Genomic DNA, 16,124 nt, shown 5'->3' on the forward strand with positions numbered 1-16,124 from the left:
CCAGAGAAGCAGAAGATGGCAGGAGAGCCAGAGCTCCACCAGCCGAAGAACCATGGTGAGGCTGGGCATCCTCTCAGTGCTTTCGGCGGGGCAGAATCCAGGATCCAGGGTGATCTGGACCTGGCCTCCAGCTTGGTGGGATGAGGGGTGTGGAGCTTTGAAGGTCAGATGCTTATGTTCTGTCCCATTCAGAGGAGGAGGTCACATTGGAAGACCAGGGATTTTAAGAATGACCCTGAGGGTCTCATTTGCAGCTCCAAGAGTTTGCAAGGTAACAGGGTGGTTCAGGGGTAGAGGGGTCAGGGATCCTCTGCAGAATGAACACAGCAGGGCAGGATCTGCACCCTGGGAGCTCAGCTCTGCCCATCTGTGGGTTCTGCAGGACATCTGACCCGAGCCCCCTGGCTTCTGCTGCTTCTCATCTCTTTGGGCCTCTTTTTGCTTATGTTGGCCACCCTGGTTCAAGGTAAGTCAGGGCAGGGCTGGGAAAAGGACTCTGGAGTGGGGGCACCTGTTTTCATTTTGTTTATTATTTTATTTTTGCACTTGTTAAGCGAGAACTCCAGCATGGGACAATAGCTGAACTCTTAGATTTTCCCTCTGTGATGATCCTTGCCAGTCCCCAGATTCCCCACAGCTGGGACATCTGAAGTCCACACCCCTCATTTCATTTGTGACCAGCAGCAACTTACTGTCCCTCTCTGAAATGGGGTCATCTTCCCCTTGCAACTGCACTTGGCACAGTCAGGTACTGTCAGCATCATAAGAGGGTGTGTGTGTGCTCTTCTCTCTCGAAGTTTCCAGGATCCGTGCAAACCCACAGGGACAGACCCAGGATCAGAAGGGGAGCTCCAGCTTGGGGGAAGGTAACTGGGGCTCTAGGAGGAGAGGGCACTCAGGTTGGGTGAGGTGGGTAACCATAGGCACTCACGTGCTGGGTGCATGGCAGGATGGGGGAGGCCAGAGACCTGTTGGGACTGACAGAGCCTGAGGCTGAGTGTTCTGGTCTGTAAAATGGGCTCCTGGCGTCACTGTGACCATCAACTGTGATTTCGTGGGGGACCAGACACACAGTTGTTGCTTCATTGTTGCCAACCTCTCCTTGTAGTTGCTGTTCCTCAGGAGCAGACATACACTGGCTTGGAGCAGATCCAGCAGATCCAGCAGCAGCTGACTCAGTTCAACGCCTCGCTGGGTGAGGCTCCGGGGCCTGAGTCAGGTCGAAACAGAGGGCTCACCAGAGGGGTCACAGAGGGCTCACCAGAGGGGTCACAGAGGGCTCACCAGAGGGGTCACAGAGGGGTCACAGAGGGGTCACAGAGGGGTTGGCATCCACCTTCTGGGTCTCCCACCGAGGCAGGCAGGATAGAGCACAGGGATTGTGGTCTGGGTTTTGGGAGCTCTGAATTGATAACAGAAACAGGAGACAAGCTCTGGGCTCTAAAGTCCAGGGCAGAGGGGAAAAGAGAACCCAGACACTGAGCTCAGTGTTTGCTCTGTAGCTGGCCTGTGCCGGCCTTGTCCCTGGGACTGGGAGCTCTTCCAGGGAAGCTGCTACCTCTTCTCCAGAACCCTGGCCAGCTGGGGAGCCTCTGCCTCCTCCTGCAAGGATCTTGGGGCCCACCTGGTGATCATCAACAGTGTTGCAGAGCAGGTGAGTGGGGCCACAGCAATCTATCCTAGGCATTGGACTCTAGAGGGGAAGCTATGGGATGTGGAGCAGATGCTGTCTGAGGGGGCTTCCTGTAGGAGGAAGCACAGTGGAGTGGGGACATCCCATAGGGGAAGAACACGTGAGAGGTGAGTTAGGACTGAAGGGAGTCAGAGAGGCTTTGAGTTTTTGTGCAACTCTCTTGGGACACACCTATGGGACTGAGATATAGACCAACTTTATTTCCTCATGTGTGCCCTTTAACCCACACCCATGGATGCCAGAAAACTAGATTAACAGCACTAGGCTTGAGTGCAGAAAGAATCTGTGTGAAGGCAGGGAAGAGTGGGCTTTTGGAGGGGTGGAGGTATCCTCTGTCCATCCTCCTGACTCCCACCTCCGTCCAGCAATTCCTCAAATACTGGCACATCAGACAGTCTCAGCTTACCTGGATTGGCCTCAGCGATCATCAACGCGAAGGTTCCTGGCAGTGGGTAGATGACACCCCACTTAAACTCAGGTGAACACTCAAAATCCATGGGCCAGAGGCATCTGGCGGGGAGATGGCCCTCAGTCTAAACACAGCCTTCAGTGTTAGAAAGCACCAGGGACATTTCGAATCCAGGACCCCATATCCCTGGGCTTTCTGTCCTTTGAGCCTAAGCCCAAGTCTCCCGTTCACCTTGCTGGGACGGTTCTTATGGAGGTGAGGTGGTGAGGAAAGTGAGAACCCACATTTTGCTAAGCCCTGTCCTGGACTCCTGTCCACTGGCTTGGTCCTCAGACTTAGTCTATGAAAGCCCGAGGTTCGTGACTTTGGCAGTGAATGAGGAGTGGGTGGTTCTGGGCAGGATGGCTGTCTCTGACAACTAGTAATGTTTACAGCTTCTGGAAAGAGGGGGAGCCCAATAATGCAGGGGACGAGGACTGTGTGGTCATAGCAGAAGATAAATGGAATGACAGCACTTGCTCTGCAAACAACTTCTGGGTCTGTGAGCAGCCCGCGACTCCCTGCCCTGGTCACGGACGGTCTGCGCTGCCCTAGTCACACAGGCACCTTGGAGGCACTCTGCTCCAGATCCGGCACCCGGTACATCTCAGTGCCCCTCTTCTGAGTCCTTTGAGATCCTGAGAGAGTCCCTGGGGCCCCCTCCATGTAGCTCTTCCCTCTTCCCCTGTGGTGATTTCAGTTACATGAATCCCGAGCCCATGAATGCCCCAGTAGAGTTACACACACTTGGGGCTGGGGCGTAGCTCAGTGATACATCCCAGTGGGCCTAGCATGGATGGCTCTCTGAGTCCCATCCCCAGGTCCCAAATAAAATAATAAACAGATGATTAAGTTCACACATGGTCTGATTTCTTTTTTCATTTAGTGGATTCTCTATTCCTGGATGCTGTGTTCATTGGTAAAGCTTTGAAATGTTTGATATTAACTAGGATATTAGTGTCTACAATTCTCTGCTTGTTTGGGGCAGACTCTCATTATGTACTCCTGGCTGGCTTTGAACTCACCTGGTCTGCCAGTTTTGCATCCTGAGTACTGGAATTAAAGCATGCAGCATGACACCTGGACGAATATTTTTAAAAACATTGAGTTGGTACCTGTTCTCCACTGAGTGCAGTCTAATTCACATTCATGTTTTCATATTATCCGTGTCTGTCTGTCTCTCCCATCTTCACATGCCTTTATTTCTTTCTTCATTCATTCATTCATTCATAACCAATTATTTATTCACAGGCCCACCCCCAAGCACTCCTTCCATGTTTTTGTGCCACTATACCCAGCACTCAAATAAAATGCCACAGTGGTTCTAGAGCTTAGCACATACTTTGCTAGCAAAAGAAACCTCCGTGGGACTAGTCAAAGAATGAGGGACTAGTCAAGGAATGAGGGACTAGTCAAGGAAGGGACTAGTCAAGGAAGAGACTAGTCAAGGAATGAGGGACTAGTCAAGGAATGAGGGACTAGTCAGTCAAGGAATGAGGGACTAGTCAAGGAATGAGGGACTAGTCAGTCAAGGAATGAGGGACTAGTCAAGGAATGAGGGACTAGTCAAGGAATGACCATCCCTCTGGGTTTCCCCCTAGGCTACAAAGAGCCACCCAAACCTCAAGGTGGCTTCAGGTACAGGCAGCAGAAACCCAGACCTCACTTCCTGCCTTCTCCCCTCTGTCTCGTCTCGACCTTCTGCCTGGCGTCGCGTGCTTGTGTGCTTCTTCCACCCTCCCCTTCCCCAATAGGTTCATGTTCTCAAGAAGCAAACCAGTGTCGTCCTGGTGTTCCCCTTTCCTTGAGCATCAGCTCCTCCTGGCACCTAAGGCCAGGTGAAGGATAAAGAACCTCACACAGCACCTCTCCCTCAGGAAAGCTGTCTCCAGAGCCTACTGTCTCCCAGCCAGGAAGGCTCTTTGTGTTGGTGATACCAAAGACTCTGCCTCTCCCTAGTACCTAGAAACCTAAGGGAATCTCAGCTATGATCACCCCAATAGCCTCCCCGTATCCTCATCCCCATCCCAGGCTTCTCGCTAGTCACCACAGATGCCCCGCCCATTTCTGTTCTCACTCCCAGCCCTCTCCTGCCTGCCTTCTCTCCACGCCCGACTGCCCTTCTCTGATCCCCTCCTCGCCCTCTCTCCTACCCAGATCCCTCTCTCTGTCCACCTCAAATAACCATGTAGCTTCCCCTTCCAAGAGATTTGTACATACACACCCTTGGGACCTTCTTATTATGCAGTTGCTTTGGGTCTGTGGATTGTAGCATGCTTGTCCTGCACTTTATGGCTAATAGCAACGTCTACACACACTTGATCTTAGCCAAAAGGCCGAGAAGCGATAGCAGCTTCTGAGTGAATAGATACCATACATGTCTTTCTGGCCCTGGGTTACCTCATCTGGGATGATATTCTCAAGTTCCATCCATTTGCCTGCAAAATTCATGATGTCTTTGCTATTAATAGCCGAGCAGTATTCCATTGTGTGGGTATACCACATTTTCTTTATCCATTCTTGAGTTGAGGGATATTTAGGATGTTTCTAGCTATTATGAATAAAGTTGCTATAAGCATAGTTGAGCAGATGGACCATCTTTTGGGTATATACCTAGGACTGGTATAACTGGATATAGAGGCTGAAGTGGCCACCTCCTGTAGCCAGGTGGGACTTCCAGAGGGAGGGAGGGGGGTGTCAATCCACCCATAAAACCTCCAGCTCAAAATGTGTCCTGCCTACGAGATGAGCAGGAATGAGGATGGAGCCGAGACTGAGGGAGCAGCCGACCAACGACTGCCCCAGTCTGAGACCCATCCCATCAATACTATTAATGATGCTATGCTCGCAGACAGGAGCCTAGCATGACTGTCTTCTGAGAGGCTTCGTTCAGCAGCAGATGGAGGCAGACGCAGTGACCCACCGCCAAACATCAGGCAGAGTTCAGGAAGTCCTGTGGAAAACTGGAAGGTAGATTTGGGCAAGCCTGAGGGGTCAAGGACACCACAAGAAGAACTACTAACATGGGACCATGGGGGCTCACAGAGACTGGGCCACCAACCAGGGAGCATGAAGGAGCTGGACCTAGAGCCCCTATACATCTGTAGCAAGTGTGCAGATTGGTCTTCATGTGGGTCCCCCAGCAAGCAGAGCGGGGGTTGTCTTGGTCTCTGTCCCTCTGCCTTTGGATCCACTTCCCCCTCCCTGGACTGCCTGGCTGGATCTAGTCCTACTGGGAGTAGATGTCCCAGGGTGGGGCAGTACCCAAGGGGGCCTCCCATTCTCTGAGGAGAAGGGGAAGGGGCAGTGGCAGGAGGGGTTTGTCAGGGTAGGACTTGGAGAAGAGGAGGGAGGGGGCTGTGATCAGGATGTAAAGTAATAAAAAAGTAAATTATTGAAAATGAAAAATGGAGAAAGGAAGGAAATGGAAGAAAGAAGGAAAGTAAGAAAGAAAGGAAAGTAAGAAAGAAAGGGAAGGAAGGAAAGAAGGAAGGAAGGAAAAAAAGGAAGGAAGGAAGGAAAAGGAAGGAAGGAAGGAAGGAAGGAAGGAAGGAGGAGGGAGGGAGGGAGGGAGGGAGGGGAGGGAGGAGGGAGGGAGGGAGCCAGCCAGCTTAAGGGAGCTTTTAGCATCTCGGAGGAAATTTTTCTCCCAGTCCTCTGGGTGGCGCCAGACATCGAAAAGCTTTGCTCTGCTGCACAGCCTCTGCCTTCATGGCTGCCTTGCTGACCTCAGGACCAACGAGGGAGCCTGTCCCAGGAAAATCACCTCCTTGATAAGGGCCCTCCCTCTCTCTGCACTTGCCTGATGGCCTGTGACCCTCCCACCTCGCTGGCTACTGCCTTTGGTAGAGTTCAAAGAATTTAATTTTTTTATTATACAGAAGCCTACAGTTACAAAACCTTGGATATCTTGGAGAAACTGCAACTTTAGAGTCCTTGAATATTTTAGACAAACTTTTTAATTTTAAAAAGACTTTGGAGTGTTAGAGAGGATCTGAATTTTGAAAGAGACTTTGGATGTCTTAAAGAGACTAGAATTTTTGTTTTGTTTTGTTTTGTTTTTTTCAAGGCAGGGTACCCCTGACTGTACTGAAACTCACTCTGTAGACTAGACTGGCCCCAAACTCACAGTTATCCACCTGCCTCTTCCTTCAGAGTACTGGGATTAAGGGCATAAGCCACCACCACCACCACCACCACCACCACCACCCAGGCAAGAGGCTTAAATTAAAAAAAAAAAAAAACAAAAAAAAAAACCTGTGGGATTTTAAAAGTTGAACTATTTTGTGTTGTGACATTAATATTGAGATCTTAGAAAGAAAGTGTTATGGTTTAGCAACGATTCAGTTTCTGTGTGAAGCTGACAAAGGTTCAATTTCCCTGCATGATATTTTTATCAACTTGAACAAGCCGGGGTTATCTGAGAAGAAAGAACCATGATTAGAAAATGCCTACAAGCCTCCCTTTCTTCTCAAAGAAAGGGGGGAGGGATGAGGAGGAGAGGAGAAAGAGGACTGGGAGGAGAGGAAAGCTATGACAAGCCTGTAGGGTATTCTCTTAATTAGTGACTGGTGCAAAAGGCCCACTGTAGATTGTGCCAATGCTGGAAAGACAGGCCTGGCGTGTATAAGAGAGCAGCCAGAGTAAGGCACTAGACAGTGTTCTTCCACGGCTTCTGCCTTCCTCAGTTCCTGCCTTGAGTTCCTACCCTGACTTGCTCTGATGACAGACTGCGATACAGATGTGTAGATAAAGTAAATTTTCTTCCCTGAGTTGCTTTTGGCAGTGGTGTTTTATCACAACTGTAGAACCCTAAGGTACTCACCCATGGTATCATTTGTCTCAGTGCTGAAATAAATCACCTGGCAAAAGCAAATGCAGGATTTATTCTGGCAGGATTTATTACTCGTTGAGGACTGCAGCCCACTGCGGTGCCCAGAGTCTACAGTAGCTGGTCACATTGCGTTTGGTCTTAGGAAGCAGACAGAACTGAACACTGGTACTCTTCTTGCAGTTTTTATTCAGGGGTGGAGTACAGCCCTTTGGGTAGCACCAACCACCTTAAGAATGGCCTTCCTTCCCACAGTTAAACGTCTCTAAAAACACCCTCAGATGGTCAGATGGCCATCTTGATTTTGAGAACATCGACAATGAACTGTAGTCCAGAAATGGAGGGCACACCATAAGGCTTTTTTGGGGGGCTTGGTTTGAAGTGGGTAAATCCCCTTCTAGTGTGAATCTTTTGAGGTTTTCATCACATGCCTTTGTTTGGGATCTTGAGACAGGAAGACACACCTTTAATCTGGGACGCACCTTCTGCAGGAAGCCTATGTAAGGACATGGAAAAGAGAAGCGTGTGCTCTTTGTCTGCTTGCTCCTACCTTGCTAGCAAGTCCACTCCTTCACTGGCACTAAAGCCTACTACTTTGAGATTCCAATGTCTACTGAAGAGCAGCTGAAACGTTCAGCAACTGGGCTCCTTCCATTTAGAGCCAGTAAAATTGTTGGATTAGCTGGATCACACACAGCATGCAAAGGCATTCTAATAAATTCCCTTTGATACTTTAATAAAGTGTGTGTGTGTGTGTGTGAGAGAGAGAGAGAGAGAGAGAGAGAGAGAGAGAGAGAGAGAGAGAACTAGAACAGGGTCTCCAGTGGAGGAGTTAGAGAAAGGATTGAAGGTGCTGAAGGGGTTTGCAACCCATAAGAACAACAATAACAATCAACCTGAGCTCCCAGGGACTAAACCACCATCCAAAGAGTACACATGGACAGACCCATGGCTCCAGATGCATATGTAGCAGAGGGTGGCCTTGTTGGGCACCAACGGGAGGAGAAGCCCTTGGTCCTGCCAAGGCTCAATGTCACAGTGTAGGGGAATGTCAGGGTGGGAAGGTGGGAGGGAGAGGGTCCAATAAACTAGATGTGAACATCCCAAACTATTTGTAGGAGATTCTATGACCACTACTAGAGGCTGATGAGCCCGCTCAGCAGTTAAGGAGAGTGAAGACTTATGTTTGATCCCTGGAAACCCACATGATGAAAGAAGAGAAATTCCTACAAATTCCGCTGATCTCCACACATGCTCTGTTGCCATGCCCATCTACCCATGTCCCAAATAAATAATAAATAAATGTATAAATATAAAATAGTTGACATCTATATGTGTCTGTATATAAATGGATCTTTTACTGTATATCCCAAGTTTGTAACAATCAAAGCCAACAGGTTTGTATTTCTGTTTTTACATGTTTTGCTTATTTGTGTTAGGAGTTTTATTGGTTACTTTTCTGTGGCTGCAATAAAACACAATTACCAGGGCAATTTGTAGAAGGAAAGATTTATCTTGCAAGAGGATAAACATCAGGGGTTGGGGATTTAGCTCAGTGGTAGAGCGCTTGCCTAGCAAGCACAAGGCCCTGGGTTCGGTCCTCAGCTCCCAAAAAAAAGAGGATAAACATCTCCCCATTTAATTGTTTTTCTTATATATCACTGTTTACTGGTATAGGTGTGGTTTGGTTTGGGTGGACTTTTTTAGAAGAGTATTTTATTCTTGCTTTGTTTGAGACAAGTTTTCCTGTCGCCCAGACTAGTCTTGGTTTTATAGGCAAATGTTGGTAGGCTCTAAATCAATGTTCTTTAAACATATGTTTAAAAGCACATTAATAAGATAGGAGCTTAATAAAATATCAATTCTTTAAGTTCAACTGAAGACTAAAATTCTTAGTGTAGGACCGGTGATGTAAGGATACTTGCTGATAAGCCTTAAGATTTAAGTTTGATCCCCTTAACCTACATGGTGGAAGGGAAAACTGACTCCTCTAAGTTTTCCTCGGTTCTCCACAATATGTGAGCACCCACTTGTACACCAACTACGTGGAGAAAGTGCTCGCGATACACAAATGGGTTCACAGCTGATTCTGCTAGATCTTTAAAGAACTGACCGATACTCCTCAAGTAAGAAGCTATGTTTTATCCTGGTAGCAAAAATAAGAACACAACAACAATAATAAACCAAGCTCTCTGACAAACACGGACACACACACACACACACACACACACGCACGCACGCACCTTATCAAAATGCTTATAAACCAAAGTCAAGACACATCTAAGCTGGGCGTGGTGGTGCAGGATCGCGATTCTGACTCTTGGAAGTCAGAGGCAGGTGGATCTCTGAGTTCTGCTTTAGGTGATTGAACTCCAGGACAGCCAGTACTATATACTGAGTTCTCTGTCTAGAAAAAAGTCAGACATCACTCATCATGCTCAAGTTGACTTCGTGTAGAGGTGCACGGGTGTGAGGTGGGAATTTCTGGTTTCCTTGGAGACTCTGTTGCGTCATGTGATGTTTTCCTAGAAACTGGCTTATGAGAGGATATTCTGCTGCAGCATGTACATGGGAGGATGTTTTGCTGAGAACAGACACGTGGTGTTTTCCTGGAAGTTGCTTTGTAAAGGGGCATGTGATGTTTTTCTGAAGCAGACACTTGAGAGGCTCATGATGTTTGGGAAGAGTATCAGTATAACCCAACAGACAGTGGACAACAACCTTGTATTGGTTTGCATTGCAACTCTTTGCAACTCGTTGGGCTTCACTGATGCTGGTCTTTGCTGACAACACTTTTGCATTGGTTCACCTTGCTTTCTTTGCTGATCTTCGCTTGCTGTGACTTCATAGAGAGAAACACAGCAAAGAACTTCTGGTGGTATTCTGGCTGCTTCTTGTCACTTCATTGGAGCCTCTCTGTTTCTTCTGGATCTGGCCGCCGCTACTGATTTGCATTTGGTGTTTTGCTAGTGGACCAGGCTGCTGACCATGAAGACTGGAATCTCCCTAAAGAACTATTTCTAAACAGGTCCATAACCCCATTTTCTATTAACTTTTCTTTTCCCCTACCTCTGGTGGGTGGTGGGCTAAAATGGAGGTTGAAACATTAAAGAACCATAATTGAAGTAGGTTTTGAGAAATGTAAGCCTACGGAGGTGATTTAGTGGTCCAACATATATAAATCAATAGCTGTAATGAAAATAAATGGACCCAAGAACAGCAATCATGTGATTGTCTTAATAGATGCAGATTTTGGCAAAAGGGGGATTGATATTTAATTTTTTTCAGTCAGTATGCTCTGATGACACTTTTTGCCTCCCCAGCTCCTCTCAGCTCCCCTCCCCTCCCCCATGCACCTAGTTCCACACTCTTTTCTTTGTGAGTGTCAATTGCAGAAAGCTTCTTGGTCTACTTCCCCTTTCATCACTGGACCTCTGTGTGGCTTCATTCTGTGCAGGCCCTGTGAGTGCTACCACACCCAATAGTGAGGGACTTCACTCTGTGGATTCATATATGCACTGGTCATGCTATGACTGATACTGTTTCCTTCATCCATCCCCTCTGACTTCTCAAATAGTTCTGCATCCTCCTTCATCTAGCCCCGAGCCATGAGGGAAGGGGTTTGATGAAAACATCCATTTAGGACTGAACGATCCAGAATCTCTCTCATTCTCTGTCTCCTGCCCAGTGTGGATCTCTGTTAACTTCCTCCTACTGCAAAGAGAAACTCTCTGAGGCACTGATCTCTGGGTAAAGTAGAAGATCGTTAGGAGCTGTCGCATTGCTGCTTTTTAGCAGAACTTTTGAGAATTTTGTTTAGTTCTGTATTTAATGTTTTGTGTCATTTTTCTTGATGTCCGGTTTTTTGTAACTCTGTATATTTTGAGTTCCTTATATGGATATTAACCCTCTATCATGTGTGTTATTGGTTAAAAAAAAAAATCTTTTACCATTCTTCAGGCCACTACTTTCTCTAAATGACAATGCCCTTTGCCAAGCAAGACTTCCCGGTTTCATGAGGTCCCATTCTGTTGTCATTGTTAGTGTCTGTGCTATTGGTGTTCTCATCAGAGAGTCCTTTCCTGTGCCGATGAGTTCAAGACTACTCTTCACTTTCTCTTCAGTCAAGTTGAGTGTATGTGGACTTATGCTGAGGTCCTTAATTCATTTTGGAATTGGTTTGTGTAAGGTGAAAAGTATGGATCTAATTTAATTCCTCTCTATGCAGTCATCCAGTTTGAGCAGCACCATTTGTTGAAAATGCTATCTTGTCTCAATGTGTATATTTGCCTTCTTGTCAAAAGTGTCTATGGATGTATAGACTTATGTCTGGGTGTTTGGTTTGATTCCATTGTCCATATATCTGGTTTTATGCCAATACAATGCTGTTTTTATTGCTATAGCTCTGCTGTACAGCTTGAAATCTAAGGTGGTGACAGCTCTAACTGCTGCTGCTGCTGTTGTTGTTACCGTCATTATTACTATTCGGAATCATTTGACTTATCCTAGGGTTCTTGGGGGAGGTGTGTGTGTGTGTGTGTGTGTGTGTGTGTGTGTGTGTGTGTGTGTGTGTGTGTGTGTCTATGTGTTCCCATATGAAGCTAAAAGTTCTTTCATTTTCTGTGAAGAATTGTGTTGGAATTTCAGTGGACTTACATTGAATTTGTAGGTTGCTTTTGGTAAGATGGACATTTTTACTATATTAATCCTACATATCCTATAAATATAGGATACCTTAACTTATCTAATACCTTCTACAATATCCTCCTCCTTTGGTGTCTTGACGTTTTTATTATACAAGTTTTTCGCCTGCTTAGGGTACCAGCCCACCCTGGTACATCAAATTACAGCAGAACTAGGTGTATCCTCTCCTACTGAGGCCAGACAAGGCAGCCCAGCTAGGGAAAACAGATCCAAAGGCAGGCAACAGAGTCAGAGACAGCCAGAGCTCCAACTGTCAGGGGACCCACTTGAAGACCAAGCTGTATATCTGCTACAAATGTCTAAGTCCAGTCTATGCATGCTCTTTGGTCCAGTCTTTGTGAGCCTCCATGGGCCTGAATTAGTTGACTTTGTAGGTCTTGTGGTGTCCTTAACCCCTCTGGCTCCCTCAATCCTTCCCTGAATTCTTCCATTAGACTCCCCAAGCTTTGCCTAATGTTTGGCTGGGTCTCTGCTTCTGTTTCTATCAGCAGTTGGATGAAGTCTCTCAGGTGACAGTTATGCTAGGTGACTTCTGCAAGCATATCAGGGTATCATTTATAGTATCAAGGGGGTGGCTCTTCCCTATGGGATGGGTCTCACCTTGGGCAGTCATTGGTCGGCCATTCTCTCAATCTCTGTTCACCTTGGGCCAGCCATTGGTCGGCCATTCTCTCAATCTCTGCTCCATCTTTATCCCTGCACATCCTGTAGGCAGACAAATTTGGGGTTGAAGGCTTTGTGGGTGAGATGATGTCCCCCTCCCACCATTGGAAGTCCTGCTTAGCTTCAGGAAGTGGCCACTCAGCTCCATATCCATTCCTCCTACACACACACACCATGCTAGGAGTCTCAGCTAGGGTCACCCCCATAGACTCCCTGAAGCCTTCCCCATTCCAGGTCTCTGGCTCACCCAGTGATGCCCACCACCAATTTCCATTATCTCACAGCCCTCTCCCCACCTTACCCAACACCTGATCCCCACCCAGTTTCCTCCTTCCATCTACCTCTGATCTCTATTTATTTCTCCTTCTGGGTGAGATTCAAGCATCCACCCTTGGGCCCTCCTTGCTACTTAGCTTCTTTGAGTAAGTGGATTATAGCATGGTTATTCTGTACTTTGTGGATAATATTCCCTTATAAGTGAGTACATACTATGGTATCTTTCTGAGTCTGGGTTTCCTCACTCAGGATATTTTCGAGTTCCATCCTATAATCCTGTACAATAAAAGAACTTCTAGAGGTATCACCGACTCCTATTTTAAGCTGTACTACAGAGCAATGCTAATAAAAACTACATGGCGGGGTTGGGGATTTAGCTCAGTGGTAGAGCACTTGCTTAGCAACCGCAAGGCCCTGGGTTTGGTCCCCAGCTCTGAAAAAAAGAAAAAAAAAAAAAACTACATGACACTGGCATAAAAACAGATAGGTTGATCAGTGGAATTGAATCAAAGACCCAGAAATAAACCCATACAGTTACAGACACTTAATTTTTGACAAGGAAGCTAAAACTGTACAATGGAGGTGGAAAGATGGTGTAGGTATAACTAGGTGTCTAGATGTAGAAGAATGAAAATAGACTCATATTTATCACCCCGCACAAAACTCAAGTCCAAGTGAATCAAAGACCTCAACATAAAACTAGACACACTAAATCTAATAGAAGAGAAAGTAGGGAACTGCCTTAAACATATTGGTACAGGCGACAACGCCAAGGACCAGCCTCAGCTTGGAGAGGGGAGTCCTGAGGAAGGGGTGTTTGGGAACAGAGAAAGAAATAACTCCAACTCAATGAGTGAAAGCTGACAGCTGTCTTCTGCTCGAGCTGGCTCTCTAGACAACTCTTATAAATAGCTCAGCTCTTGAAGACCAAAAGCCCAGTCTTTTTCTTAGATACCAATTCCATCATTACCCCAGGTTCCCTTTTGATTATCCCACAAATCAGCATTTTATGATCTAAGCCCCCTTGATTTTTAGAAAAAGATAGCAAGTACATTTTTTAAAACAAATGAATCCAGAGATCTGCCTGCCTTTGTAAACACAGACAATAAGCTAGCTGGGTGGGATCCAACTCTGAAATCACCACTCCTTAAGTCTCTTTATCTCTTTCCTTAATATTGTTCTGACAAGGTGGCTCATTAGTGCAGCTGTTGCCCTGACTTTCGGGGGGTTCAGCGGAGACCTGAGGAGGGGGGCAAAAGAATGGTGGACAGAAAATGCAAAGGAGAGCAAGTCTTTAGTCTGATCAAACTCTCAAACTTTATTTCATGGCAATGGCTTATAAAGACAAGCAGGTGGGAAGGCCACACAGGGCCCAAGACCAATTCATCACCATCACCACCATCCCATTGTTCTTTCGGTTCCTGCAATCCTAAACCATAAATTGCCAGGTATACTGATAAGAAGAGATAACGGGCTAGGTTTCCCAGACACAGAGGCTGTGTAAGTGGGCCTGAAACATTCCTGAGAACATTCCTGAAGCAGAGGGTGTAAAAGGGGGCTTGGCTCTCCGCAGCTGTTTCTGTTCTTTTAGGTCCATAAAGCCCCTCCTACAATTCATATCGCATTCTTATATTTTGCATAGTTGAGTAAATAATATTCTTGAACTTACATTTTCAGAGTTATTTGCCACAACCTTAATGATTATCCTGAAGGTCACAGCATTTACCATTTTGCTTAGGAACACATTTTTTCCCTGGCCTCATGACTGTTTCTAATTATGATGGAGTCATTAACCTTAACAGGAAGCACATTCCCCAAAGGAGGAACATGAAAATATGTAAATTATTATACAAACAAGCCTTATGCCTAGGAACATTTGTGAAGGCCCATGCCCTGCTGGCTCTGCTCTAGGAGTAGGAACTGTGTCACACTGTCTTTTTTTTTTTTTTTTTTTTTTCGGAGCTGGGGACCGAACCCAGGGCCTTGCGCTTCCTAGGCAGCGCTCTACCACTGAGCTAAATCCCCAACCCCTGTGTCACACTGTCTTTTCTGCAGTCATACAGGATTTGGTAAGACAATTTCCTGAACAAAACACCAACAGCTTAGCCAATAAGATCAATAATTAATAAATGGGACCTCATGAAACTCAAAAACTGTCAATAAGATAAAAGGGCAGCCTACAGAATGGGCTAGCTTCCTTGGACAGAGAGCTGATACCCAAAATACATAATGATCTCAAGAAACTAGACACCAAATAACCCAATTTAAAAATGGAATATAGAGCTAAACAGAGAATTGACAACAGAGGAATCTCTAACAGCTGAGAAATACTTAAAGAATGATCAACGTTCCTAGTCATCAAGGAAATGCAAAGTAAAATGATTGAGACTCCATCTAATACTCATCAGAATGGCTAAAATCAAAAACTCAAGGAACAGCACATACTAGTGAGGATATGGAGCAAAAGAAACATTTCTCCATTGCTAGTGGGAGTGCAAACTTGTACAATCAATTGGAAATCAATCCAGCAGTTTCCCTGAAAATTAGAACTAGTTCTACCTCAAGACCCAGCTATATGTGGGTGTATACTATTCCTGGGCATACACCCAAAACATGTTCCACCATCCACAAGGACACTTGCTCAATTATGTTCATAGCAGCTTCATTTGTAATAGGCAGAAGCTGGAAACAATCTCCATTTTTTTTCTTTTTTTTCCGGAGCTGGGGACCGAACCCAGGGTCTTGCGCTTGCTAGGCAAGCACTCTACCACTGAGCTAAATCCCCAACCCCACAATCTCCATTTTTAATATAGGCATTTAGTGGGATGATTTTTGCCTCTTAGAACTGTTTTTATTGTATCTAGTAGATTTGGTTATATTGAATTTTCATTTTTGTTCAATTATAAAATACATTTTTCACTCAGTAGTGATTTGTCCAGTTTCCATGACTTTGTAAGCTTTCTTCTGTTCTGGTTGTTGGTATCCAACTTCAGTCCCTGGAAGTATGATAGGATACCAGGTGTTATTTCAATTGTCTTATGTCTATTGACGTTTCTTTTTGTCCAGCTATGTAGTCAGTTTTGGAGAAAGTTCCATGAGGTGCTGAGAAGAAAATATATTCTTTTGTATTTGTGTGGAAATGTTCTTTTTTTTTTTTTTTTTTTTTTTTTTTTTTTTCGAGCTGGGGACCGAACCCAGGGGCCTTGAGCTTCCTAGGGCAAGCCGCTCTACCACTGAGCTAAATCCCCAACCCGGAAATGTTCTATAAACATCGGCTAGGTCCATTTGATTTAGTCTATCACTTGGTTCAACATTTCTCAGTTTAATTTTTGTCTGGATGATGTACCTACTGAAAAGAATGGAGACACGCCTGGGAAGCCAAAAGAGACTATACTCTGCCCACATTTCTGACTCCAGAGGAAAACACCTAACGCCATCGGGGACCCTGGTGCACCGGGGGTGGGGGGTGGGGGGGTGGGGGGAGGGCAGGCCCTCTTGGTTGCCACCCT

General features: G+C 46.0%; 1 protein-coding gene across 1 annotated transcript; it reads left to right on the forward strand.

Annotated features, from left to right (window-relative positions):
* LOC116885803 (CD209 antigen-like protein E) lies at positions 1 to 3,000 on the forward strand (the record flags this gene model as incomplete). Its single annotated transcript, XM_032887137.1, is given in 9 exon segments — positions 1 to 55; positions 193 to 223; positions 225 to 271; positions 383 to 466; positions 798 to 866; positions 1,109 to 1,195; positions 1,503 to 1,654; positions 2,059 to 2,171; positions 2,537 to 3,000. Coding segments are annotated over 9 exon segments (798 nt in total), but the record flags the coding sequence as incomplete, so codon positions are not given.
* Positions 3,001 to 16,124: the final 13,124 nt, after the last annotated feature.

Source organism: Rattus rattus, chromosome 16 (genome assembly GCF_011064425.1).
Source record: "Rattus rattus isolate New Zealand chromosome 16, Rrattus_CSIRO_v1, whole genome shotgun sequence".
Classification (NCBI taxonomy): Eukaryota; Metazoa; Chordata; class Mammalia; order Rodentia; family Muridae; genus Rattus; species Rattus rattus.